The 27565-nt window shown below is 39.1% G+C and overlaps 1 protein-coding gene and 1 long non-coding RNA gene across 4 annotated transcripts in view; one reads left to right on the forward strand and one right to left on the reverse strand.

Annotated features, from left to right (window-relative positions):
• The window catches only part of LOC307020224, a 411310-nt gene that overhangs the window by 379040 nt on the left and 4705 nt on the right, over positions 1-27565 (forward strand). The window lies entirely within an intron of this gene.
• LOC307020210 (uncharacterized protein) lies at positions 147-19634 on the reverse strand. 3 transcript variants are annotated; one of them, XM_079651442.1, is made up of 6 exons: positions 19491-19634; positions 14935-14995; positions 8170-8401; positions 6869-7004; positions 5709-5799; positions 147-702 (listed from the first exon to the last, which is right to left on the reverse strand). In XM_079651442.1, the coding sequence occupies exons 1-6, from the start codon at positions 19512-19514 to the stop codon at positions 398-400; spliced, it is 849 nt and encodes a 282-aa protein (XP_079507568.1). In that variant the 5' UTR covers positions 19515-19634; the 3' UTR covers positions 147-397. The 3 variants fall into 3 exon arrangements, with proteins under 3 accessions (XP_079507568.1, XP_079507569.1, XP_079507567.1); XM_079651443.1 differs by having other exon boundaries at positions 147-699; positions 5709-5802; XM_079651441.1 differs by having other exon boundaries at positions 5709-5802.

Consider the following 27565-nt stretch of genomic DNA (forward strand, 5'->3'; position numbering starts at 1 on the left):
CCTGATGCTGCAAAGAAGACGTGAAACTTTCCTTACATGAACATTTCACAGTGTCTTTTTGAATGCATCAATCCTTCATTCATTCATGCAGCTCTTATTGTTATTTATGTAGACGTCGTAGGAGGGAGAATGCAAAACAGACATCTGAATAATGCAAGTTGAGTGCAGTGTTTTATTAACTCAAATGCAATGTTGTTTACAAGTGCAATTCCCCAACTGTGGAGTAAGTGCTTTCAGAGGAGAAGTGACTTCTTCAGTAGTTTATATCAAAAACACACACACACTCACATCATGGTCCAACTTAATAAATAATCTGAATAATAAACTATACTGTACAGTTACACAAAATGACAAGAGATTTGAAGAGGTAAATCAGTCCATCTGTTGCTCCTCTTCCTCACTCTCTGTCCCCCACATTCCTCTCTTCTTCTTCTTCTTCTTCTTCTTCAGTTTGCTTCACTTCTCCAAACAGGCTTCGGCTGATGCGGCTCAGATCCCATCCTGCCAGGCTCTTTTGCTGCCAGCCGTTAGCGCCGATGTGAAGGTCCGAGGGGTGAGAAGGGAGGCCCGACTCCCTGAAGTTGACCCCCGGATGTGAAGGGGGAGAGGAGAAGGGGAAATGACCGTGGAGAGCCCGGGGCATCGAGATGGGCTTAGGGAGGCAGCATGGGAGCAGGAAGGGGTGAGGCATGGGATGGACTGCTGTCAGGAAAAGAGAGAGAGTCAAAGGGCAAAATAATGAGTTTAACGTTTCTTAATAATAATGATAATAATAATAATAATAATAATAATAATAATAATAATAATAATAATAATACATGTTATTTATATAGCGCTTTTCCTGGTGCTCAAAGAGCTTTACAAGCAAGTAAAGAAGAAAAATAAGACAGCAGGAACTCAGATACATGTAAATGTAGCATTTGTATAAAAAACGATTTGTTATATTGATCTTTCGGGGGTAAATGGGGCTTAAAGACATACATTTGGATGTTTCAAAGTAGGGTTGCATGAGAAATGTATACATAGTCAGTAAAACAGACATGAGTGAAGAAAAGCAATGCACTGCTGTGGACAGGAGCAACAGCAATGCATATTTTAGACAACTTAAATAATCAAAATCGTCTTCAGTTTACACTATTTGTAATGTTTTAACGATAGACTTTCCCGATGACTTTAAATAGTTGTTTTTGTCATCAGAGTCTAGTGGCTTCAAAGAGAGCATAGATAACTTCAGTTCATGATCTGATTGGCTGTTAGTCAGGAAGGTAAAGGAGGTTTTTATACAGGTTTAGTTGGAAATGATGTATGCTTAATATAACTTTGTACTGAGCATACAATATGTAACATGTTATTAAGTAAGTTTAAGAGTTGCTGGTATACGCAGATTTGGTGACTTTTGGACAAAGCCAAGATTAAAAAAAAGTTAAATATTATAGTTTAGGCACTGCAGACATTTTTCTCACAGAATAATGGCTTTGTTCCCTTGCTGATACTCCTGTCTGTTTCTCCAAACTGTGTGCGTGCGTGCGTGCGTGCGTGCGTGCGTGTGTGCGTGTGTGCGTGCGTGCGTGCGTGCGTGCGTGCGTGCGTGTGTGTGTGTGTCATCTACTGTAAGAAATCCTGACCTCATCCAACCCCACTTTAATCAAGTTTAAGTCCTTCGCAGCAAAATGTCTCTTTCTCTTTGGCTATGCTGAACATTACAGTCTGTATAACACAGATTTTACCTTGTATGGTGAAAGTAATAAAGGAAAAGTGAAAAATAAGAAGTTGAAAGCTTAAAAGTTCATTCTTGACCTTGTTAGTTTGATCAAAACAAACTCAAGGTTCACTGTTTTCCAATAAACTCTCTGCAGAGGAAGAATGTGAAATATCTCATTCATGTATTTTATATCAAACTTTCTGTTGCCTCTATTTCATTACATTTGTAGTAAGGGGAATTAAAACCAAATATAAAAAATAAAAAAGCCTGCATTTTCTAACAACTTTCAAGACAGAAGAAGAACATTCCCCTTTGATATTCACCCTCAAAAGATTCCACAGTTACACCCCAGATACTTTATTCATGATTTCTTTAAAAGAAAAACTGAATTTGTCTTCAAGGTCAAGATTGAACTTCATCCTAGCATTACTTCACACATCTCATGTCACCTTGAACAAGAAAGAAAAACCAGTGAGGCAAACCAGGAGAGCAATTTATTGTGACTTGGACTCACTGAGATTTCAACACACTAGGATTTTGCAGCGAACGAGCATTTGAGAGTGAGTGATGTGAAGTTTAGTAAATATGAGGGGAAAGCATTCTGATATCCAGCTAAAACTGTAATTACTGAACACACCACAAAAAAATATTGCCAAGTATATCGGTCTAGTATCTAGTCTAGACATATAACTTCAGAAGTAACACTGCAGTGAGATAACGGGTCTTGTTTTTAGACAATGCATCAACTCGTTAAGTCAAAACATCTTATTTTGAGTTCCATCTCAGATGAAACACATATTTGTTTACATATTTATTAGAAAATCACCAACTGACATCAGAAAAAAAAACACTTTTGAGCATTTGCGGCTTATTTTGTAACACAACATTTCCTGATTCTGGTCAAATATAGTTCAAAATGAGTTCTCCAGCTAATATCAAGATCTGATTTATCTAAATATCCCTTCTTATTTCAAGAAATCTTACCAAACACATTTCCACTTGTTCTATTGGCAGACTTTTGCATGCACTTATTCCAAGTGAAAACAGCTTGTTTTCATTATTGTTTACCTTATTTTTGGAACAGCATTTTCTCCAGTGCATTAGGAGGATCCAACGAGGGACTGTACCAAACTAAGTGTTGGAGATATCTCTTTATATTATATAATAGTTTATGTATTTTCTTGCTGTTTTATAGTGTTTATTATTATTATTATTATTATTATCATTTATTTATATGTATTCTTAATTAGTGTCATAGGTTAAAGTAGTTTCTATGCTTTTATTTTGAAGGCATGTTTTGGGCACTGGTGGATCAGAGCACCTGGTGTTATTGTATATATTGGAGACAGGTGGGTGGTGGGAGCCAGAGCACAAGGAGTCAAACGGTTTTTTACCAGGGTGTTTCGAGCCACACAAGGGAAAGCCATAGGAAAGGCTTAAAGAGCAACTTCCAGGTTAAAGAAACCTGTGAATAAATGTGTAGGAAAATGATGAATACACTAGATTTTCAAAAAAATATACAGAAATATACACTACAGTGACATCTGGCGTCGTTTTTCTAAGAAATGTTCACTTCCGCATAAGAAAGCCTCGGCACGTGACCTCCCGAGTGTGACGTAACACGGGGGACACAAGGGGGAGAGCGGCCGGTGTAACGTATTAATAAACATGGATCCCAATGCTAGTTTCGACACAGAAGAAGTTGAACATGAATATTCGAATGCATATGACGGACCACAACCTTATAATTATGAGCCTGCTAGGCGTCCAAGAGACCAGGAGCAGCCAAGGATTAGAAGAAATAACGGCCATCGGAGAGAAATTGAGCTGTGGTGTGAGGAGAACCAGTGGAGAACTGGGCAGCTATCTTGGTGAGTGACCGGCGTTAGCTACAGAATGTTAGCTAACGTCACATCACAACATTGTAAAGTTAGCTATCATATATCAGGCTATAACTAAAGTAGCATTGATAATATAGTAACGTTACTGGCAGGACTGTTGATACTGATCCATAACAGAAACTAATGCGCAAGTATCAGCCGTATCTCGCGTTACCTAATGCAACTCCACACTACGGTGCTGTCTACCGGAGGAGAGACGCGAGATACGGCTGATACTTGACGATCTGGCGGAGAAAGGTTTTGGAGCCTCCGTTGATATGTCGTTGTAAATGGCTTGATGGAAAGCAGGTGTGTAGTCGGGGAGGGTGCACAGCTGATTGCAGCAGGTGAGTGGAGGTTGAGCCGGGAGCCGGGAGTGACAGCCACCACGCACACACAAACCACACAGTACCGGAGGGGAGAGAGAGAGAGAGAGAGCAGCGAAGGGGGGGTGGGGGGGAGACAGAAGTAATACGGTTTCCTGATAAAGCTGTGGAGAGTATGTGCTGCAGGGAGGTGGATGCACAACGCACCCAGGAACGAACGCTAGCTCCGGTCCTTTTTACTGTGGACTCGATCTCCTGACAGGCTGGTATTTGTGCAACCTGCACAAACACAATACTGCACCATGATTACAAATGGTGAAATACAATGTAAAACTATCGAAAAATACCAGCTCCTTAAAACACAACCACTCTACTCAACGCAACTCTACTATACCCGCGGTCAGAGAGCGGAGATGTGTCCCCTGCGTGATGTAATATGACGCGTTTGACGTATGACCTTAAAAAAAAGCCGTTTTTAAGAGCAGAGCTCAAAATTGCTCCTTTCCCTCTGAATTCCTGCCCTTATGTCTCGTAAAACATATCAAATCCTGCATTCACTTTTTTAATTGTAATTTTCAAGCAAGTTTAAGCATAAATGTAGAAAAAATAAAAACCTGCAAGATGCTCTTTAAGGAAAGAGATATAGGAAATGTGTTCATTGTACTTTGTTAATGGAATAAAATTCACAAATGGAGGTTCTTGTCTGGACCTGCATCATTGCCCTGCGTAAGACCCGTTAACTAGTGCCTCAGCGGCTGTATTATTTTAAGTTAATTATCTGTTTTGGTTCTATATGACTTTGGCCGCTACACTAAGTATTGTTTAAATATCTCTGTTCTTCTTGCAGTTGATCCCATTGTTGTCCGAAAATATAAAAACTCATCAATTAATGTCACATGTTTCTTGTTGAACAGGGACCAAATATATGTTGTAAATACTAATTAAAACCCCAAATGTGTATCAATCCATGGCTGAAAATAGTCCCGAACAAATAAACAATTCGGTACCATTTGCTCAAAGGAGATTTCTACGCCATCCTTCACAAAAGAATGAAGCTTGCATGTGTACATTGGTGCAAGTGTGTGGTTAGTATGTCTATGTAATGCAGCATGAACAAAGGAAACGGTTTATGGTTTCAGTTTTCTCACATTGTATTTGTATTTCTTCCGTTCAGTCACAGCAGCAGCAGCAGTAGCAGAGATAGTAAATAAAACGTAATATTTACGATCTATTTATGATTTATTTTCCTTGTAAATATAATCGAGTGTTCCTTACATCCCTTCCTTTAGTAACACCATTATATACTTTTCTCTATTTGATTGTTAGTTTTCCTCTTTGAATATTTGTTTCCACTGTTATCCTGCTTACTTGAAGTAAACGGTTATTTTGTGTTTTTTTGTAATTATTGAGTGTTCTTGCATTTTAATGTGTGTGTTTTTTTATACCTCGTGTCTGTGGGAAACAGTGTTTCGATCTTTCTGTGTACAAACATATTTTGAGATTGACAATAAAATTGACTTTGATTGACTTTGATTGGGTGCCTCTCATTTCAACCCTTTGAACCGTGTGATCCATTTGTTATGTTAACAATGGGCTTTGGGCTATTTACACTTTGTAGGCTTTGATAGTCAAAGGATTTGTAGACACAAAGACAGATAAATTACGTTTTTCCTTCTTTGATCCAATATTTGTGTTTCATTATGCATTCGCTCTCAGACAGACTAAATACACAGCCACAATAAGAATAAATCAATGATTTTAGCTCTGCAGATGTTCCTGATGTGCAGGTGTGTTTGTTACCTGTCAGCGACCTGGATCCTGAACACAGAGGAAGACCACGCTCAGGAGGGAGCAGAGGATGAAGATGAGGAGGAAGAGGAGCGCTCTGCAGCTGCTGGACCCATGGAGAATGAAATGAAGGGATGATTGATATGTGAACATGCATCCTTTAATAACATATCTGAAATATCAAGAACACCAGGAATATATGAGTGACTTATTTAATATGTAGATCATTAGAGAGGAAAGCAGCACTTCAGATGATTAAGACATTACAAAGTGAAGGTGTTCCTGATGTTCGGTACACTGGAGCATAATCAAAACCTAATTACAATACATGATATCAAGAGTTTTATTCCAAAACTGGATTTCAATTAAAAATGGTACAATTTGAAATAGCTTTCTAACGGATAACCTCAGCTGTTCGTTTGCTTGAACATGATATTACTTTAAAACGCTCACTCCCCCTCACCTTACAGCATCAGTCAGACACTCATTTTTATAATAAATGATAACATTTCCATAATTATTTCTATTCAAATCTGCCAGTTTTGTATTAGATTATAAAGTTATGGTAATTATTCTATTAAAGTCGGCTCATTTTTATTGAATAATGCTGTTAAAGTTATTTTTTTTGGAATACAATTCTTCTCAGAGGGACTTGTGTTAAATTGCCGCTTATGTGGTGAGAAAATTAGTTTTTAAATGATTTAATGTTTAACGGAATATGGCATTTTTCCAAACAGTGTAGTCCTTTAAAGGTGCCCGATTCTGCTCAATTTCATATTTGTATTGTGTGTCTCTACTGTGACATGTCTTCATCCTTTAATGTTCAAAAAGCTCTTTATTTGTCTCATACTGCCTGTGCTGCAGCACCTCTTTTCACCCTCTGTCTGAAACCAGAGCCCAGGCTGCTCTGATTGGTTAGCTGGCCGGCTCTGTTGTGATTGGTCAACCGCTTAGAGATGTCCCGCCCCCCTTAGCCTATCACGAATGAGTTGGAGCGCTAGGTAATAGAAGCTTCAGTGTTACATAGTGAGTAAACTTTGTGATTGTAGCCTTTGCAGACCATTCACATGCACAAAAATCTATATAACAGAATAACAGGAAAGGGTTAACCCCAGAAAGCATAGTAGGGCCTCTTTAATCTGTGATATGAGATGTAGACGTGTGGAGATGACCTGATGGCCAGGTGGAGGTGGAGGTGGAGGAGGAGGATATCCCGGATAGTTGACCAGGATGAGTTTGCTGAAGTTGAACTTGTAGGTGAACCTCTTCCCTTTGGTCTTGTGCAGGATGTGTTTGTTGTAGTAGTATCTGGAAGTAAATATTTTCTCTCTGTCAGACTGAATGTGTGTGTGTGTGTGTGTGTGTGTGTGTGTGTGTGTGTGTGTGTGTGTGTGTGTGTGTGTGTGTGTGTGTGTGTGTGTGTGTGTGTGTGTGTGTGTGTGTGTGTGTGTGTGTGTGTGTGTGTGTGTGTGTGTGTGTGTGTGTGTGCCATGTGTTACAAGATTACATCTGTGGGCATTTTACTTTTTTAATTTGACAACATATGTTAGCGAGGAGAACATTTTATTTACATCTGCAGCCTGAGGGAGAAGCTGCACAGAGAGAAAGGATTACACGTTATGGTTAGAGAACAGTGTGTGTGTGTGTGTGTGTGTGTGTGTGTGTGTGTGTGTGTGTGTGTGTGTGTGTGTGTGTGTGTGTGTGTGTGTGTGTGTGTGTGTGTGTGTGTGTGTGTGTGTGTGTGTGTGTGTCATCAGAGGTGAAAAAAGTATTTTCCTTAAAGTAAAATAAGTAATACCACAGTGTAGAAATGCTCTGTTACAAGTTAGAGTCCCACATTTGTTTTTTCTTGGTTTCTACTGTAAGTAGAAAAGTATTAAAAACAAAAAATACTTAAATGTACCAAAACTACAATACTCATGCAGAATGGCAATTTTTGAAATAATATATTTGTATTTGACATCCTAATTCATAATTCCTAGGTTGTTTATTATATATTATAAATGTATAAGCTGAAAAGTAACTAGTAATCGTGTCGTCTCATCAACTGAGTGCACGGCTGAGTTTGTCGTAAAAAAGTATTAAAAACAAAATATACTTCCATATACAAACTATCATTCCTAAGTTAGTAAGTTTTGTATTTATAATATAAAGCTGAAAAGTAACTAGTAACTAATGTTGGCAAATAAATGTCGAGAAGTAAAAAGAACAATATGTGTACTGCAGTAGAAGAATAAGCTAAGTAAGCATGACATTTAAAATACTCAAGTAGTTACACAGTATACTTAAGTACAAAACAAGAGTAAATAAAATACATATTTTTATACATATTTTCATATTTGTATCATTTGTATTCGTGATTGTGGGAAAACGGTATTTCAATCTCTCTGTCTGTATACACAAACTGAAAGGTTGGCAATAAAGTTGACTTGACTTTGACTAAATGTGTGTCAGTATCGTGTCGTCTCATCACCTGAGTGCACGGCTGAGTTTGTCGTAGTTCATGTGAGGTTTTCCCTTCCTCTCCCCCCACAGCCTGGCCAGCCTCTCGGGGTCCCGGATCACGAACTCCCCCCACTCCCCCCCCCAGCCGATGGCCCCGGCCTCCGCCCCCCCCAGCAGCTCCAGCAGGAAGTGCCACAGCTGGACCTGCCTGGACCCCGGGGACCAGGAGGGTCTGTAGGCCCAATCGGGGAACAGCACTGCTGGGAGACAGGAGGAAGAGGAAGCGTTAACGACTGGGGGGCACGGACAAGTAAATAAAGGCACAATGTATAGATTCATACAAAAATAGTTTAGTTTATTTGTTTATAGTGTCGTGGACAGTCCTCATTGATCAACTGTCACAAAAAACAGTAAATGGGGCCCACACTCTTAGGAACATTTTAGCATATTTTCCTGAGGTTAAACGTGATTAAAGCGACACATTACATACCCGATAGTTTTCCGGCAATGTTAGCTACCTAAACGTCTCTGCAGCCAACTGCTTGGAAGAAGAAGCGTTAACGACTGGGGGTCACGGTCAGGACATGCCACTTATTGCTTAAAGGCACAATGTATGGATTCATAGAAAAATATGATTAAACAGTTTTGGTAAACAAACATTTCAACACGTCGCATTGGTGGAAAAAAGAGACAATCTATTCAAACAGCAATAGCAGAGCATCGGGTGGTCATGGGGAGCTAAAATGCCCCATAGATCCATTAAAAAACAACTTATCAACTAAAGGGTGAGCTAGCTAAAAATCTCTGCAGCCAACTTGACTCAACACTTATACATGCAGAGTGTTTCCTGTTTTTATTATACACCAGCCAGTTAAACGGGAACACCCTAGACAACAACCTTTATTTAAATGCCAAATATCCATTTTAGTGGTATCCCTACTGTATATTAATCTGTGACAGACCGCTGTTTAATGCACTGCCGTCGGTCCATGAATACGTGAAGTGTCCTTGGTGAGTTAAGAAGTCAGTAGCAGTGGCAGTGCTAGGAGGTGGCTACCTGGGCTCAAGCCCCGGATGTTTTCTGAAAAGCCCCGGATGTTCCACTTTTAAAAAGTTTTTTTTAAACGTCTCGGGAGTAATGTGCAGTACCGGAGTCCACCAGAGAGGCAGCCGCTGCGGGGCAGTAGCCTGCGTACTGCGTAGCCTTCCCTGCCCTGAAGAAGAAATGATCCTTCCTAGTGCCCAGCGCCATATGGCTCTGCTAGTGCGTGACGAGTTTTAAGCTAATAGCCAATAAAGTTATGGATATTAGAAAGTTATTTTCATTGAAAAAGGCGCCACAAGCTGCAGCAGCAGCAGTATCAGCAGCTGACAATAATGTCATCACCAGCAGTGAAGAAATGGATGATGTTTCAGGTTTGTGAATCTAATGGTGATATCTGCACTCTGGCTGACTGAGTAAGAAGTGAAAAAGAGTGATGTAATGTTAATGTTATAGCTAGTAAACATGGAGTAACCACACTAAGTATACCCTTATATGTTAGTATGTATACAGAACATGACTAAAAATTATCCTAAGATGTAACGTTAACCCTTCATACCTCAGTCTACCTTGAAGACACTAAAATAACGTATTCCAATTTTTATATTGTTTTGGAATTATACCGGCTCTCGTTTCAGTACACTTAACAACGGAACAATAGCAACGGAACTGACAGGCAACGGAACTGACAGGCAACCCTCTGAATCAGACTCCGATTGGCTGTGACTGCATCCACTCAGAGTGTCCGATTCAGAAACGTGACTCTTACACTCTTTACGTCACAAACAAAGATGGTGGATGAGAATAGATCTATAAAACGATAAGCAATGCGCCAGAATCAAGGTGAGACTATCCGCATCCTTTAAAACTCGACTGTATTTGAGTGAGTTAAGGCATTAGTTTGCTTCATTAAAGGATGTTAATGAATAAGTGTTCTCGAGTGCCTTTTGTCCGCTTTAAGGTATTATTAAGGTAGGGTTAATGTTGCTCTCAAAGTGCACCAGATTGATGCTTTTAACTTCAATATGTAAAAAAAAATCTTCCTGGGGGAGCATGCCCACGGACCCCCCTAAAGGATGTTCGGTCCACTCCCCAGTTGTAAAAAAATAGCACTTTACCCCTGCACCCCCCAACAACTCCTGGGCTAAGCCCCGGATCTCCTACAATCCTAAATCCGCCACCGGTCAGTAGCAACCAAACAGTCTGAGGTAACAGGCTCAGTAATGCACAACACGGTAATGACAGGGATTTGTTGTTTTTAAGAGGAAATCTGTGTCTGCTATTGCTCTAATATTTATTTCTACACCCTACTACATCACCAGATTAATCCATGGTTATGGTGATACTGCTAATCTTGTATTTGCTTGTGTACCAATTGTTTCTGAATTGTACTGTTGTTTGCGCTGCCTGTGTTTTGAGCCAGGAGCTACTACTTGGTAACTCCAATCAGAATCAAAATCAGAATCAGAAATACTTTGGTAATCCCAGGGGGAAATTGGTTTTCGTATCCCTCTCTCAAACTCCGTTTATGACCCAGAAGTGTGTAACGTATCTGGGCATTAACCTAAGGTGGCCCACAGGTGTAAACACGCTACAACGGCCCAAGACAACACGTTTAAAATGTAAGTGTTGGGGCCGTTTTAAAGCATTTGCACCTTTCGACTATGAAACTCTGTAAAAAAGGTAGCAAGCAAGGCGCCAGATGCAAGATGAAGCTACGGCATTTTGGGATATACAGTAAGCTACATATTCTTGCTTGCTGCACCATTGTCTATACCATCTGCTTCAAATCTTATCATTCCAGATCTGCTGAGTCGCTGGTTTAAGCTCCAATTAGACTTATGTGCAGAGATTCCTGCATCTGTATTATTTGTTCGTTTGTATAACAACAATGTCCCAAATGACTATAAATTGGTTGTTGACAACACATTGAAATATGAAACATTTCACCAGTCAAAATTGACACTTTATCCAGAGCCAGAGCCGATACAGAGCATGTTTAATTATTCATGCTATTATCTTTTGTGGTGATCATCAAGCTTTGTTTTTCTTTTGAGCAAAACTAATCGCTTCTCCATTAAGAGAAAAACAATTTCAAGCTCATTATGTTCACAACATGATTATGTGTTACAAAGTTTCTCAGAGGAAAACAGATATCTGTATATTTTTCATTTAGATGTGAATAAAGTGTATTCAGCATAATGCACCTCACATCCTGCTTGTTTGGTTATGCTCATGAAACAAAGCTGCAATTTAACGTGAGAAAATGCATAATTCGTATCTTAATGACACGATGTTTGGGAAATCAAGTGTTTGTAAAGACGAGATGTTTGCATGGCCGCCGGTTGCGGACAGGTAAGGCAGGCAACTGCTTGGGGCCCCAGACCAGTAGGGGGCCCACGAAGGGCGACACATCTTTAAAACGAAATGCAAAATTCATTACAACAAATTATACAAAAAATACAATCAAACAGACATCATACATTGCCATAAGCCTTCATCAAATTCAGTTCATCTACAATAGTGGGGGCCCCATTATTGTAGATGAACTGAATTTGAGTGAGTGAGTGGGGCAATGCGCAACGTTTGCAATGACAGACAGTAGGAGACCTCCCTAATGGGGCCCCACCTTATCCAGGCTCACTCCGCTCAGTGTTGCAAATCGCGTGCATGATTGTCTACAAAATAATCCTGATGACAAGGAAAGGCACTGAAAAATGAAGAGAAATTATCTTTCTGGAAGCGAAAAAATGAAGAAGAAAAAAGATGAAGATGAGAGAAAAAAACAAGACAGTGGTAAGTAAGTTGAGTAGATAACGATGAAATACTAAATAACTAAATGTTGCTAGTCTAACCTTAACTGTGGGATAGACAAACTTGAATTACGTAACTTCCACTAGAATCAAATTATTTATTTTGTTTACTTTGACATTTAAGTTTTTTTTTTTGTTTACTTTGACATGAGTTAACCTAGCAGAACAGTATCTGCTCTGTTGGCGGTGACAGTTTGACAATAGTGAAATAAGCTATGAGGGGGGAAAAGTTACTAAGTACACTTAAGTACTGTCCTTAACGCAAGGTGTATTCATTACATGAAACTTCATACTTCCACTGCTTCAAAGAGGTGCACATTGTACTTTTGACATGCATTTATCTCAAAGCTTAAGTTACTTTATACCAGGCCTATTCAACTGGCGGCCCGCGGGCCAGATGCGGCCCAGAACCAACTCCCGAGTGGCCCAGCCTCCCGTAGCCAAATTCCTACACTAGTACAGACCATGAACGCAACACTCCGCATTGCATAGAAACCACCAAACCACAACGCAGCACGTTTTTTGAAAGTGAATCTAGTGGTGCTAGTAACGGTGGTCCTATGATAGCAACTCTAAAACATGTCTCTCTCAACCCTGAAGCGTAAACAGAGACAAAACGGTAATTGATCTTGTGGAGCAGATCCAAGTCAAGCTGGACCTTTTCGCGACCGACTTGAGCACGGGTCGGATGCTGCATTTTCCGACGCTCCCCAAACACATCACATCTCCGGCACAAATCACGGATGTGATGACAGATTTCATTGCGAGGTTGAAAGAGAACTTTGCCGTTCGATTGGATGGACTTGCTCTGCCCACAGACGTGATGATGGGCTTTACCAGAGACCCCTTCACTGTTGCAATAGAGGGGGACGTATCAACCGGAGCAAAGGAAGTGGTCCCCTGCAAGGGGAAATATACACTGGAACTTATTGACATGCAGCGCACTAACGGGCCAGCGAAGTTTTGGAGTGATGTCAAAAAACAGCAGTTCCCTAACGTTCAGAAAGTAGCGATCTGTGTGCTCAGTATATTTGGATCAACATACACATGTGAATCAAGCTTTTCACACATGAACTCAATCAAAAGTAGCACTCGCTGCTCCCTGACTGACGGCACTCTTCACCAATGTCTTTGGAATGTATTGACATCCTATGAGCCAAAAATCACTGCTCTTGTTAAAAACATGAAAAACACAAAAAATGTCCCTTCTCCCATTGAGAAAGTCAGCGATGACAAATCACAAATGAGGTGATAGTAAGCACCTAGTTTACTATAGTAGACGTGTAGTGTAGTATTCATTCATATGTTAGTTATCCTTATCCCTTGTTATGGGTTTGTGCACTGAAGGGTTTGACAGTTCTTTCTGTATTCATTTATGTGCACTTTGTAATGTGTCTGGGTCAAATGTGACCAAAACGTATGATTTTTTTGTTATTACTAGAAAAGTGAAAAAATAGTATTGTTACAGTACTACCTCTTTTTGTTGCATTGGAGCTCTTTAGCTGTTTTTTTTGTATGTGAGGACATTTATTAAGACTGCTTTTATTGTATTCAGTAAATGCACTTTGTGATGTGCCTGGTTCAAAAAACATAACCTGAATATTTGACTTCGAAAGCAAACAAATGTAATGCTACAACTGTGCACTTTTTTTCAGATTCTGTTAAATTAATGCTAATTTGTTGTGTTTTTATGCACTTTTTGACCTACCTTTGTGAGATGAACAATGAATAAAAATTGCATGTTTTTCATCGCAGTAATATCTGTTTGTTTAAAATGTGTCACTACCCGCTTTTTACAGGCCGCTGAATGTCTGGCCCAGCTGAATTTTGTAGTTATAAAATCTGGCCCAACTGAATGTGTAGTTGAATAGCCCTGCTTTATAGGTTACAGTTGTTCATCTCCGAACTATCCATTGAAAACTATGTGTCTCCACTCCAGATGTGTTTGTTCAGTATGTTGGTAAAAAATTGTAGGATGAAGTGTTTCTTTGAGAGCTTAAGATAAATCAACTATTGCATTGACGATAGAGGGATACAGGAATGAGTCCTTGAACCCAGAGATGAGTTGGCATTTTACCAAAATGTTTACCAATGATTTTTGTACATCTTTTTGGTAAGATCCCTGAAATAGTTTTGTTGTTAACACAATCTGAAGAGTATTTACAGAATGTCTGAAGCTTTTTAAGTGTCAATAAATACGTTGGTTGCAAACGAGTGCGTAAATGAGACAATTAAACGTCATCATGCAAAACGTTAGCCGCCTTTAGCTTAGCGGTGTTGACGTGAAGTCATGTGGCCGTGCTGTAGTTCCTCTTTAGCCTTACGTTAGCTATTTACTTCTGGCGATTGCATTTACGCTTCAGAAATCGAGTAGTGTTGATATGTGGAGATTATCCGGCTGAACTAGACTTGAAAGTGTCATGAACGAGCGTTTGCCAAAGATCGTATTTTCTGCAATAGTTGAAAATGGAATTATCCAATTGGCTTTTCGTCGAGGGACTCTTGCAATGCTAAATTGACGAATATATATATATATGATTTTATACAGTAGGATGCAGTGATGTAGATTATACTACCTGACAGTGAACAAAGGAGTTTAGACATATATACAGCTGTAAAATCCAACACATGCCACAGTGGATACAATCCCTCCAAAATAAGTTGCAATAATTAAAGTAAAGAATAGTGGGGCGCAAAAAATGACAGGTCAAAATAGGGCAACTTAAAAATGTGTTATTTTCAAATATGTGTTCTGCTTTATTTGTCAGGGATGATTTGACTGTTGCTTTGTTTTTATGGTTATCGTGCCTCTGCACAGGCTGCAACACACTGCAATATATAATAATTCTTACCAAAAATGAACAATCACCCACACAAACGACATCCCACACAAACCCACATTATGTAAATAAATGACAGAGAATAAACACACTCTTACTTCGACTCCAGTAAGGCGATGAAAGGTGTCCCGCTGCCGAGGAGCTGCAGCTGCACTGCATCTGAAACGTTACGGAAGCAATAAAAGGTTTAAAATAGCTTAAAAGAATTATGAATTAGCTGTGGTGTTAAATTAGCCATTAGAACTCAGCACAGATGTGATCGATCACTTCAACTTCTGCACTTAATATCACTGATCAAATGTAATTATCTTCACACATATTCATTTAATGATAAATCTAAACCCAGAGCAAAGTCTCCTATCAATACCAAACATAATTGTAAATAAATATAACGTTTATAGATCTTTGTCAGCTCATAATGTGCTTGAAATTAAATGTAATAGTGGATTTCGGATTACGTGAATGTGTGAAAGCATCACTTTCTGCACATTTTGTTTTGTTTTCTACATTTTTTTACAACTATTTCCTCCCATAAACACACACATTGTCCGCCCACAGACACAGTGACCTTCCCAGAAGATTCGGAGCAGCACCATTTTCCCTAGAAGGCTGAAAACTAATCTCTTGAAGAAGTACTTCACATAACCCTTTCCCCCGCTGAATGATGTCTCCTCTTCTATATAAGCCCTCTTCCACGAGCTGTAATATCCTCTTATCTTGAAGCAACAAAAAAACGATGTCTCCCCCGTACCTCTTATTTTATTTCCCTTTCCCCCCTGTGCAGCAGTGCACTCACACATGATCATTGCAGGGTCATTATCAGGACACTATAGGCGAGACATTTTACTTTTATGGGCGGCATTTATACAAATACACTTCTGGTTTCAAAAGGCCTTTAAACAACATGAATTAAAACATGACACGGCAATAAAAGTGTAATCATGCTGAGAGGAGATTGAAAAGGAATAAGAGTAAAATGTAAAAAGGATATTTTCATCCTCACTTTTTATTGGCTGTTTTGTTAGTTAACTACAGATTGAAACCTTGATGAGAACAGCTCAGTGTGTGTGTTTAGTCTAATGATAACAACAATTACTTTAAATGCTACAATAAAAAAAAAAATCATCATCAAGCACAAAACGTCCACAGACACATTTCAGATCTATTTCCACTAATCACTTATAAGAATTCTCCCCTTACAATCATCTCGTTTGCAGAGAGCGAGTTAATTAAAGCGTTCTGTGTGATAATAATTAAATTGGTCGTGTTACCTTGATTGGAGCGAGAGTGGAAGACGCTCCGTCAGATGAATAAAGATCAGTCTGCCCACTTCAAGTCTGAAGGGACTGAAGGATGGATGGACCGGATCTTAAACCCTCTATCTCATCTCACCCCCAACCACACACACACACACACACACACACACACACACACACACACACACACATACACACACACACACACACACACACACACACACACACACACTTCAACCTCCCCCCTCCCTTTCCTACAACCTCCCTGCGTCTCTCCCCCCTACAGGGAGCCCAGGTCAAAACCAACATTGGTGACACTGATTTGTTGGGTAAAACAATGCCTTTCAAAAGTGGTTCAAATCTCCAAGAAACAAAATATCAAGAACAATCTTCATAAATCTAGTTTCCCATAAGTTTTTTATGAATCAATCTGTTGAAAACAAATTGAAAGTAACACTTTTGACAATCAATATTAATCTGTTGAGCCGCAATTCATGTTTTTTTCCAATGTCAATTATTTAGTTGATTTATCAGTTTGTGTCACTATATTTTTGTAATATCTTTTTGTCCGATGTTACTGTAAATTGCGTTTTTCATAGGCTTTTTTTTTGTATTTTTGTTGGACAAAACATGCAATTAAAGGGGTCTTATTATGCTTTTGGGGGTTTACCCTTTCCTGTAGTTTGTTAAATAGATTTTGAAGTTACTCTCCCACACACTCGCACTTCTATTGGCTAGCGCTCGAACACATTGTACATGATAGGCTAAGGGGCGGGACAGCTCTTAACGGTTGACCAATCACAACAGAGCCGGCCAGCTAACCAATCAGAGCAGACTGGGCTCTGGTTTCAGACAGAGGGTGAAAAGAGGTGCTGCAGCACAGGCAGTATGAGAACAATAAAGAGCTTTTTGAACATTAAAGCATGGAGACATGTCCCAGTAGAGACACTACATACTGATATGAACCTGGCAATGAGCAGAATAGGGCCCCTTTAAGTGATATTAAAACGGACCTGGAAATGATATGGGGTATTTTCCAGTTTTCAATTCCAACAACTGATTGAATCATCCACCAAAAACCTTTGGGAGATAATCTTAAATTCTTATTTGCAGCACTACACTGTGAGTTGTTTGTGAGCAGAGATGAGTCCAGGTCAATGGATGCTATTACCGGGAGTGACAAAAGGGTAGCAGAAAAAAAGGCTTGTATTACGATCATTACAAGTGAGGGTGTGAAGGGTCAGAGCTGATAGGAAGCACAAGGAAAAAGGAAAAAGGAAAAAGCCGGGAAGAAATAGGAACTCTGTGTGTTAGAGTGATCAGAGGGCAGAGATATGAGAGGAGGAGTGAAGGAGACAGGAGGTGTTCTCCTCTCTGAAGCAAAAAGGTGATGAACTCAATAGAGGAGCAACACTTTACTCCTCTACGGCTGCTTTTCACTCAACGGGAGTCACCTTGGAGGATCCGACAGGCTGCTCAATACTCTCTCACACTCACACACACATGCGCGCACGCACACACACACACACACACACACACACACACACACACACACACACACACACACACACACACACACACACACACACACACACACACACACACACACACACACACACACACACACACACACTCAGGAGGCTGTTAGAGTGACACATTTGACATGATGGTGATTACACAGTGATGAAGCTGATCTGTTTTCACTCCACAAGTCTTGTCTCATTCCGTGGAAACCGAGGCTAAATTCCTTATAAAATGTGTAAAGAAATCATACTACTAAGATCATTTGTTCACCTACAACTTATGTGGAGAAAAAGCCCAAGAGGCAATTTATAAATCTATTAAAAAATCTGTTCAAAAAAATGTTTTAACTCAAACATATTTTTGATGTTTTCTTTCAAAGGCAGTTGGTTTCTTTAGGAAAAGCTAATCGTATATGCCCTTATTAACAATTAGAGATACAGAAAGAAAAGTAAAAGTTTTTCATGGCACTAATAATACTATTAATATTAATAATAGTTGATTCACCAAATAAGAATTGATTATTACATGTATTGAGAGAAAATGTGATAATAGGAGACACTCTTTTTTTGCAATGTTTATTATTTCTGATTCGACAGCCGCTAATAAAAAAAAAAAAGTGCCAATTTTTGGCTTTTTTATTCAGGCATGATTTTTGCACAGCTGCTTGCATTTCTACAACATTTATTAAGTAACTGAATAAATCATAGTGGAAAGTAAAGAGTTCGATAAAAAGATTGATAACTACTTTATGTCCGTGCAGTAAATAACATTTGAAGCTATACCAGCAGCTAGTTAGCCTAGCTTAGCTTAAAGAATGGAAACAGCTACCAAGACCTCTAAAATTGACTGAATAACACTTAAATCCATAAAGAAAAATAGCCTATTTTGTAAGGTAATATGCTAGATTATACCTCTGGATTATCTGAGGGTTAAATGCCATTAAATATATAATTTTGTTTGGGTAAAATCATGTTAATATATCGTATAGCGAGCTTTTGTTTTTGTATTGGTGCCAAAAGCCCAGGAGAGAACAATAATACTCAGATAAATTGAATCTGAAAGTGTTATTTTTCAAAGTGATTTCAGTGAGAAGCAGGTAACAAGATAATGCTGGACTACTTAACCCCAACTCAGTGTGTCGCTGTGTTTGAAGGTGGATTAGCTGTGATTTAGTTTGCACTGCAGCTGAGAAGGAGACCGAACGTGAAACTCACAGCAGCAGCAATTCATTTAAGCTTAGGATACACAGACATCGCTATCCACCCACCCATCCACACCCACACACACACACACACACAAACACACACACACACACACACACACACACACACACACACACACACACACACACACACACACACACACACACACACACCACTTACACACACACTTATCGCCCCTCAGATGTGACAGCTGACACCGGAGGCTTTTAATTCCAGTGTAAATACAAATACTCTCCCAGACAGCTATCAATTATGCATGCCGCTAATTGAGTTGAATGTTGTGCTTTTAGCAGCTCGGGGACCCTGGGTCACATGCAAAGAGCCTGAAACCAAACACACACACACACACACAGACACACACGCACGCACGCACGCACACACACACACACACACACACACACACACACACACACACACACACACACACACACACAATAGAGGACCATCATATTCACCAGCCTCAAACTTTAATTTGTTGGTACCACTTTACAATAAGACTACCCTTATAAAGGATTCATAAAGGGTTTATAATTAGGTTATTAATTATGTTGTACACACTTTATTAATCCTTAAGAACCATTTATAAACCAGTTCTAACATACATCAACACAGGTTCACTATTTGGCAAGATGACTAAGCTACCAAGCTTACTTCATCTTCTTCATCAGCCAGCATCCTTGGTATCTGTTGTTCACCGAGTTGACCCCCCCCCCCTTAGCCTTAAAGTTTTGCATAAATTAGGACGTGGTCCCATTGAGTGACAGGTAATTCCAGTGACTGCTGCTTTTAGCTTCCTGTCTCTCTGCTAGCAGCTCCGTGATGCTACAGGGGCTATGCCTGCTTAACTCATCCGGGGTACATAACTTGAACTCGGCCATGTTTGTTGTGCTGGTGCCTTGTGGACTATTCTTAATGCTTATATCGGACTATTGTGACTCGCTCTGCGGTTAAAACAGACGGTGCATGAATGCGGTTTTGCGGTATGTGAAATTTGAGTACTGTATTTATGTATTGCTTATGTTTTGAGTCAGCTAACGTTAGTTAATGTTAAGGCTTGGGTTAGCATGTAAGCAAGTGGTTGCTACATCTGTGCTAACGATGCTAATCGTTGCATCCAAGTTAAAACGTAATAGAGAAGTGTTAAGCATTAAGTGGGATAATACCGTAGAATAAACGGCTTCTGTTTGAGGTTGGTAAAATAAGGTAATCCTTGTAATTTAGAGAGATATTTTATTAGGTAGGTAACTTTATGCATAGCTAAGGTTAATTTAAATTCGCTATGATCGATTATTTAGACAAGCTAACGTCAAAGTAGTGTTGAAGAGCGAATGTGAAATTAACCTCACTATAAGATGTGTATATATTACAAAAAATAATGTCATATTTCAAGATGATTACTTAGATATTACAATATGGTTGGTTGAGCTGGAGTTCATGATTGAGCTTGCACGTTAACGTCACAGTCATATCTGAAGAATGAACCCAAAGTTGTTCTTTTTATTAATTGTATTACCACATTGGTTTCAAATAAATAGTAAGCATTGCTAATACCAAGGCTGATAAAGTAAACTAGTATTTGTGTCTGGGAGAAGGTACTGTGCCCAGTTCCTATGTTCGGCAGTTATAGACTGGGCTTTCTTGCAAAAGAGAATACTTTTTCTTTTTTTAATCAATATGGACCATTACTGTATAATGATCCTTAAATGATGTTATACAATGCACCTAATAAACAAGTATGGCATTTTGAAACATGATGTGCAACAATGTTTACTGTCATTTGTGTGCATTTTGTTGTTAACTAAGATGATGTTATTATTTATTTTTTGTTAGTATGCACGTGGACGCTTTGGAAATTCCTGGAGAAGGAAGAAATGGCTCTTCGAAATGATGAGTTAAAGACAAAAGGTGGAGACTAGTGTTGAAACTAGTGGAGAAACGATCAAGATGCCCCCTTGTCCCTCTGATTAGACGGCATGTTAAGTCAGGAAGTTATTAGTGATGAGTGGAGGGCATACAGGAGAGTGCTGAGTAACATGGGGTACAACCACTACACCATAAACCACAGCAGGTGGTTTGTGAACCCCCACACGGCAGTCATATCCAACATATAGAAAGAGCTTGGTCGACCGTCAAAGGACATGTCCGTAGACTGAGAGGAAACCGTACAGAGAGTTTGTTGGAGGAACACCTCAAGGTTCTTGAATGGTCCTCTTGGCTTGGCTCACCCTGATGGACTGTTTGGACGCTTGTTCAAGGATATACACAAAGCCTTTCCAGTCTGAGTAACATTATGTCTTACCAAGGAAATAAGGCTCCCTTTTACCAAATTAGAAATGGTAGTAACTCATTCATAAATTGGAATGTGTTTTACAATTTACAACAAGGCTCCCTTTTGCCAGTTAAAAATGACTCACTAAGAAAAATTTCATAAGAGATGCCAAGAAACATCAAGATGGATGGGGGGAGAATCAACTCTGTGAACAACACCAAGGATGCTGACTGATGAAGAAGATGAAGTAAGCTAGGTAGCAAATATAAGGCTTAGCAATACAGATACGTTTGGGCTCACTATTTGGCAAGCAACCGGTCACAGTTGCCCTGTTTATCTCATGTCTTATAAAAGCTTTTAATTAATGATTTATAAAGTGTTCACAACCTCATTAATAAATGAATTACAAACTATTCGTAAACCCTTTATAAGGGTAGTCTTATTGTAAAGTGGTACCAATTTTTTTTAATAGACCGTGGCATTGATGTTGCACATTATAGCCAATTTATAACATTGTAAAGTTATATTATTGAGGATGTTTTTTGGTTTACATTCTTGTCTTGGGACTAACTAGAGCTATGTAATCCATTAGGGTCAACCTTCTTCCCTTATGTCAGATACATATAAGATATCAGTGCTTGATTTTCACAGCCATGGATTCAAACATACAGCTTTACAAAACTAGTTAACTAAACTTGCAATAAACTGAATTTTAGTAACGAACCATCAGAACAACCCTTATCTTGACATGAGACTAAATCAAGTCTTAAAGGTTATTAGGGGCCCTTATGCTAATTTCAGGTTCATATTTATTAGGGTTAGGGTTAGTTTAGTGCTTCTACTGGGACATGTCTCCATGCTTTAATGTTCAAAAAGCTCTTTATTTCCCTCATACTGCCTGTGCTGCAGCACCTCTTTTTGTGATACTGTAAAAAGCTCCAGAATATGGATCTTGTATGGGCTTGATATGTCATTTCATTACATACTTAAGCCCCCAGAGAGCTTCAGGGGAGGCGCAGCGTGTAAAAAAAAAACCGAGAAACAGTGAAATCTAGCTAGGCTAGTTCACTTCAGCTAACTTTATGCGAGCAGCAGCATGGATCGATTTTTAGTGAGGTTACCTAAAGTGAGAGAGGAGACAGCGTCTGGCAGAAAACGGAGGAAGTATGACCACGATTATTTGAAGCTAGGATTTTCATGGACCGGTCATGGTAGGGCCGGACTGGCCATCTGTGTGTTCTGGAGAATCACCGAATCACATAGCCTACATGACACCGCCATTTATTTTAATTTTAATAATACTTGCTTTGATCAAAAGCAAGTACCGGTCAAGGCTGCAGCCAGAGGACGATCTGCGTTTATTCCTGTCTACATTGCATCCCCGCATCATCATAAAAATGTTTTAAAAAGTTGTTGTTTAATGTTTTAAGGAGGTGACGCAACTCAGCCAATCAAATCGGTGCAGGCGGTGAGTCAGCACGATGGATTCAAACACAGAGACGAGACAAGAAGAGAAACAGCAGTGAGTCATTTCAAAAGGCGTGCTCAAAAAAGAGAAAGGTAGACAGCAAAAACAGCTTTAATGACATGTTCTCTTCCTGGACCTCTTTGAAATGCAATTCAATACCCTGCATTATAGCAACAACAACAATAATAATAATAATAATAATAATAATAATAATAATAATAATAATAGCAATGATAATTGGGTCGGGGGGGGCGCGGCTGTTCTTATGTTCTCTGAGGGGAGGCTCGCCTTTCCACACTTTGAAAACCCCTGCTCTAAGGGATGGAAGTATAAGGACACACAGTTATAAAATAAAAAGATCCACTGCTGCAGCTCATGGGTTTATTCAGACATATCTTTGTGCACACACTCAACACAAACACTCAACCACACACACACACACACACACACACACACACACACACACACACACACACGCAACAAAGGAAGAGGACTCACACAGAGTATAAAAGCTGACAGTTTGGAAATTGAGCCTTCGGACTGATGGAGCCGCCCAGGCAGCATCCAGAGCCCGATGACGGAAGAACGCGAGCGGCGTATAGGCAGGGGAATATTACTGTTAAGATTTAATACAAACACATATTGTAAGAAGCAAACCTTTGCCATATGTACTCTGCAGCGTTCCAGATATTAGTCTAGTCTATCACAAACAAAAGGGGGGGAAAAAACTAATGTAATGAAGGACTTCTGCCTGGGCATAATCAGACTGCACAATCCCTGAGGGGCAATTTAGGGAGATGGGAATTTGCTTTCCACCAAGATTGTCACCCTCTTTCGTGTCCTCTCGTTGCATTATCTCCTCTGAGAGTGTGTGTGTGTGTGTGTGTGTGTGTGTGTGTGTGTGTGTGTGTGTGTGTGTGTGTGTGTGTGTGTGCACGTGTGCGTGTGTGTGTGTGTGTGTGAGGAAAGTGGGGGGGTTAAGTCTGGATTAGATCCCCGCTAAAAGGACTGTTTGTTTTACAGCTGACGACCCCGGAGTTTAATCTGGTGCTTAGCCCTCTGCTCAATCTCTCCTCTCCTTCATCTCATTGCATCCTCTCTCTTTCCCCCCCTTCATCTCTCTTTCTCACTCACTCAGTCGTATCATCCTCTCGCAGCAAGTCTCTCCCCCCCCCCCCTTCCTCCCTGTTAAGTCAGGTGTTTATTTTTTTACATTTAGCTGGATCCATCAGGTTGTGTTATGCGTAAAATTAGGCGGTGTTACATCATGCAGTGGGTGCATGTGAGTGTGGGAGGATGGGAAGGTGTTCTAGGAATGGTTTCGGGACCTGAAATCAGTGTGTGTGTGTGTGTGTGTGTGTGTGTGTGTGTGTGTGTGTGTGTGTGTGTATCGGGGTCTGTAAATGTGTGTGTGTCTAGAGGACAATAGTGAGAGTGTATGTTAAACAGGATGATGGTGTTGCAGCAGATGAAGGTCATGCTCCGGGACTTACAGGTCAAATCCTGTTAGAAGTAAGAGGGATCAAGGCTTTAGCGAGGCGCTGGCTTTTTTTTTACTGCTGCAACATTCAATGACGCTGTGCAAGAGGAGCTCTGAGTGTGTGTGAGAGAGACATTCACAAAGTGTGTGTGTGTGTGTCTCTGTGGAAAAGCTTGAAACAGATTTGATTGAGATGCGGAAGAAGTCATTAGATGTTTTATTTAAATAAAAAATATAACTTTATTGTTGTGAACTCTTACATTAAAATTCTTACTATGTTAAGCATCAGAATAAACTTAAGTGAAAATACTGATATTCACATTTTATAATATTACTATTGGATAATAATAGATTCATAATGCGGGTGTATTTGGAAAATATATGGCTAATTTGTGGCTAAATGTACTTTATGGCATCAAAACCTCATAATTTACCATTTTGAATTGTTGAATTATCTGAAGCCTAACCCTAACAAACTTCTAGCTGTCAAAAAGTACAATATTCACCTCTTAAATCTAACTTTGAACTTCATGGCAGACAGATATATGCACCCACTTTTATAAATATATTATAGTAAAAAGTCATTACACTTCATTAAAATATATTCCTCCCAAGCTGGTTACTTTGTCTGGCTCAAGGATACAATTAAGGCTCATGCTAATTGACACACAAATACTAATTTACTTTATTAATTATCAAATGAAATAAGAAGGGAAAAGAAAGGGAAATTATGAGAGGCATTTCTGTATACCTTCATTTGAAGACTGTTTGTTTTGTGAGCAAATGTGTGGATTTAAATAGAAATGAAAATAGCTGAGATAAGGAGGCAGTATATAAAATGAGGGGGAGGTAATAAAGGAAAAAAAACATCAACAAATATATAAAAATAAATACATGACATAATTGCAGCCATTTAGCCCTGCATATGTTAGTCTTCATATTTTTGACACATTCTTTAATGTGTTAATATCAAATTATCCCAGAATGTTGGCAGTAAAAAAAACACACAATATCCAAAATGTTAAAAAGAGCTTAATCAAATGTGGACGATGCAAAAATAATTGCATTTTAAACCCTGGCTTTGTTGTATTAGTGCATTTTCAAAGACTCAGCTCATGCTTTTAGAGAAGTCATTATCACTTAAAAGAGCTTTTTTCTCAAATGTTCTTAAATAAGGAGATTTACAGCAAATAAGATTTCCTTTCTCCTTGCTGACTTCTGAGTCCCTCTTCAGTTGAGGTGTCCGTGAAGTGTCTCACAAGGGAATGCTGTCAAGATGGAAGAGAGGAAAAGTAGAGGGGGAACAGACGAAGATGTTCCCTAAGGAGAGAAAGCGATATCATATCAAACATGAAGTCAATAAAAGAGACCGGAGGCACTTTGAGTAGCAGCGTGTCCGTGTGAGAAGGAGGCGGACTGTGTGTTTGCTGTGTTGCTGAATGAAAGCACACTGCAAACATTTAAAATCTTGCCAAGTATATTTGTCAAATTTCTAGTCAGAATATGTCTTTACACTTGATATAAGACTTAATAACTTAAGTCCTGCTTTTAGACAAGGCATCTTAAGAAGTCAAAGTCTCTTAAAAACATCTTCTTGTAGGAAAATCTCCAACTAACATCAGAAAACAGAAAATGTCTAAGCGTTTCTGTCTTTTTTTGTTACAAATTCCCCACTTCTGGTCAAATATAGTTCAAAATAAGTTTTCCCAGCTAAATACAAGATCTCATTTATCTAATTATCCCATCTTTACTTCAAGAAATCTTACCAAGCCATTTTGTACTTGTTGTATTGGCAGATTTGCTCACTTATTAAAAGCGAAAACACTTTGTTTTTATTATATATTTATTTGTTTTTGGAGCAGCATTTATTCCAATGCAGGCTCTCTCACTTGAAACCAGAAGGTTAAGGGACCAATTATCTTTCTCACTTCCTAGGGTTTTTTTTTAATGCTTTTTTCCTTTTTTCCCATCCACTTTCTGGTCTCTCAGCCTCCCTCCTCTCCAGGGAGCCGTGGTTTCTGAAAGGTTTCTCAATGTCCTTAATCCCTCCATCTCTTTGTGTCCAGGCAAAAAATATATCCGCATGAAACTCAAGAGGCCAAGTGGGGGCCATTTGATAGGAGTAGGGGGAAAACAAAGCTCCTTTAAAAAAACTAATTTGGTTTCCTTTTGAAGATTTAAATGTTTTAAACTGGATCACTTAAGGTTCAGCAAAAAAAGACTGGTTTGATTTTCATTTGAAATGAGCATGTGACAGCTTAATCATACCAACAAACATTATTCTCAAAACTACTACTGCTGTAAGTGGAAAAATGCAGGACAGCTTGACTAATTTGAAAATATGATTTGATTATAAGTTAAATCCACACATTTGTGTTAAGTAATTGGTGGGCTGAGCTGCAAGCTACAATAAGCCGACAATACATACCATCAATTTGAGTCAGTTGATAAAATACACCTAGAGGCAAATCCCTTCCACTGTGATTGACTGGTTGACGTTTATAAGTACATTTGTTTGTCTAAAAGCCTTAAATACTGTGGTACTGTAGTAGCTTGGTTGAAGCAATGGATAAATGGTGGAAACAGTTAGATAAAAGTACGATGAAGGGTAGAAATAAGTAGCTAAACATAACGGATAGCTTATATGGTTGAATTACTTGGCTAAAGGTTATGGAAAAATGTAAAAGCATGTGGATAAATCAACACAAAAAAAAGTATTGGCTAAAAGTAATGGATAAACAGATTAAACTGTTAGCTTGAGGAACTGGGTAAATTATGAAATGGTTGGTTAGAAGTAAGATAAATTGTTGAAACATGATAAGACCAAGATTACTTATATAAACAGTTGACATTTTAAGCTAAGGGTAATGGATAAATGGTTGAAAATGCTAGCTGAATGTAACAGCTTAATGTAACTGATAAAGGGGTGAAATCTAACAGTTGCCTGAGCTAAAAGCAATGAAAACATATACATGAAATAGTTAGCTAACTGCAACAGATACACATGGGAAACAGTTAGCTGAGAGCAACGAATAGATGTTGGGAACACTGGGCTAAAGGTAATGGCTCGATGGCTAAAAGTGTTAGCATAGCAATGAATAAATGTAGTTGTAACAACAACTTTAAAAATGGGCTACTTGATAAATGGGTCAAAAATATTTCCTTAAAAGTAATCATTAGCAAGAGGTAACAAATTATTTAACTGCTAGCTAAAAGTGACAGAAACACAGCTTTAACAGTTAGCAAAGGTGATGGAGAAATGGATGGAATTGTAACAGGGTGAACAGTTTGAACGAAAAACTGTAAAAGGTCTAAGTTCTGCCACTCCAAGTGGTCGTAAAACGCTTGTACTATGCCAACACAGTAGTGGTTCCCAAAGTGGGGGGCGCGCACAGAAATCATAATTCCTCCTTATCTTCAAACCATTTGGACGCAAACTTGCATTTCCCCATAACGATGTTGTTTAACAACCGGGCCGGCGTAAACGGACCTTCGCGCGCCATAAAGCA

This window comes from Notothenia rossii (genome assembly GCF_949606895.1).
Source record: "Notothenia rossii genome assembly, chromosome: 9".
Lineage (NCBI taxonomy): Eukaryota > Metazoa > Chordata > Actinopteri > Perciformes > Nototheniidae > Notothenia > Notothenia rossii.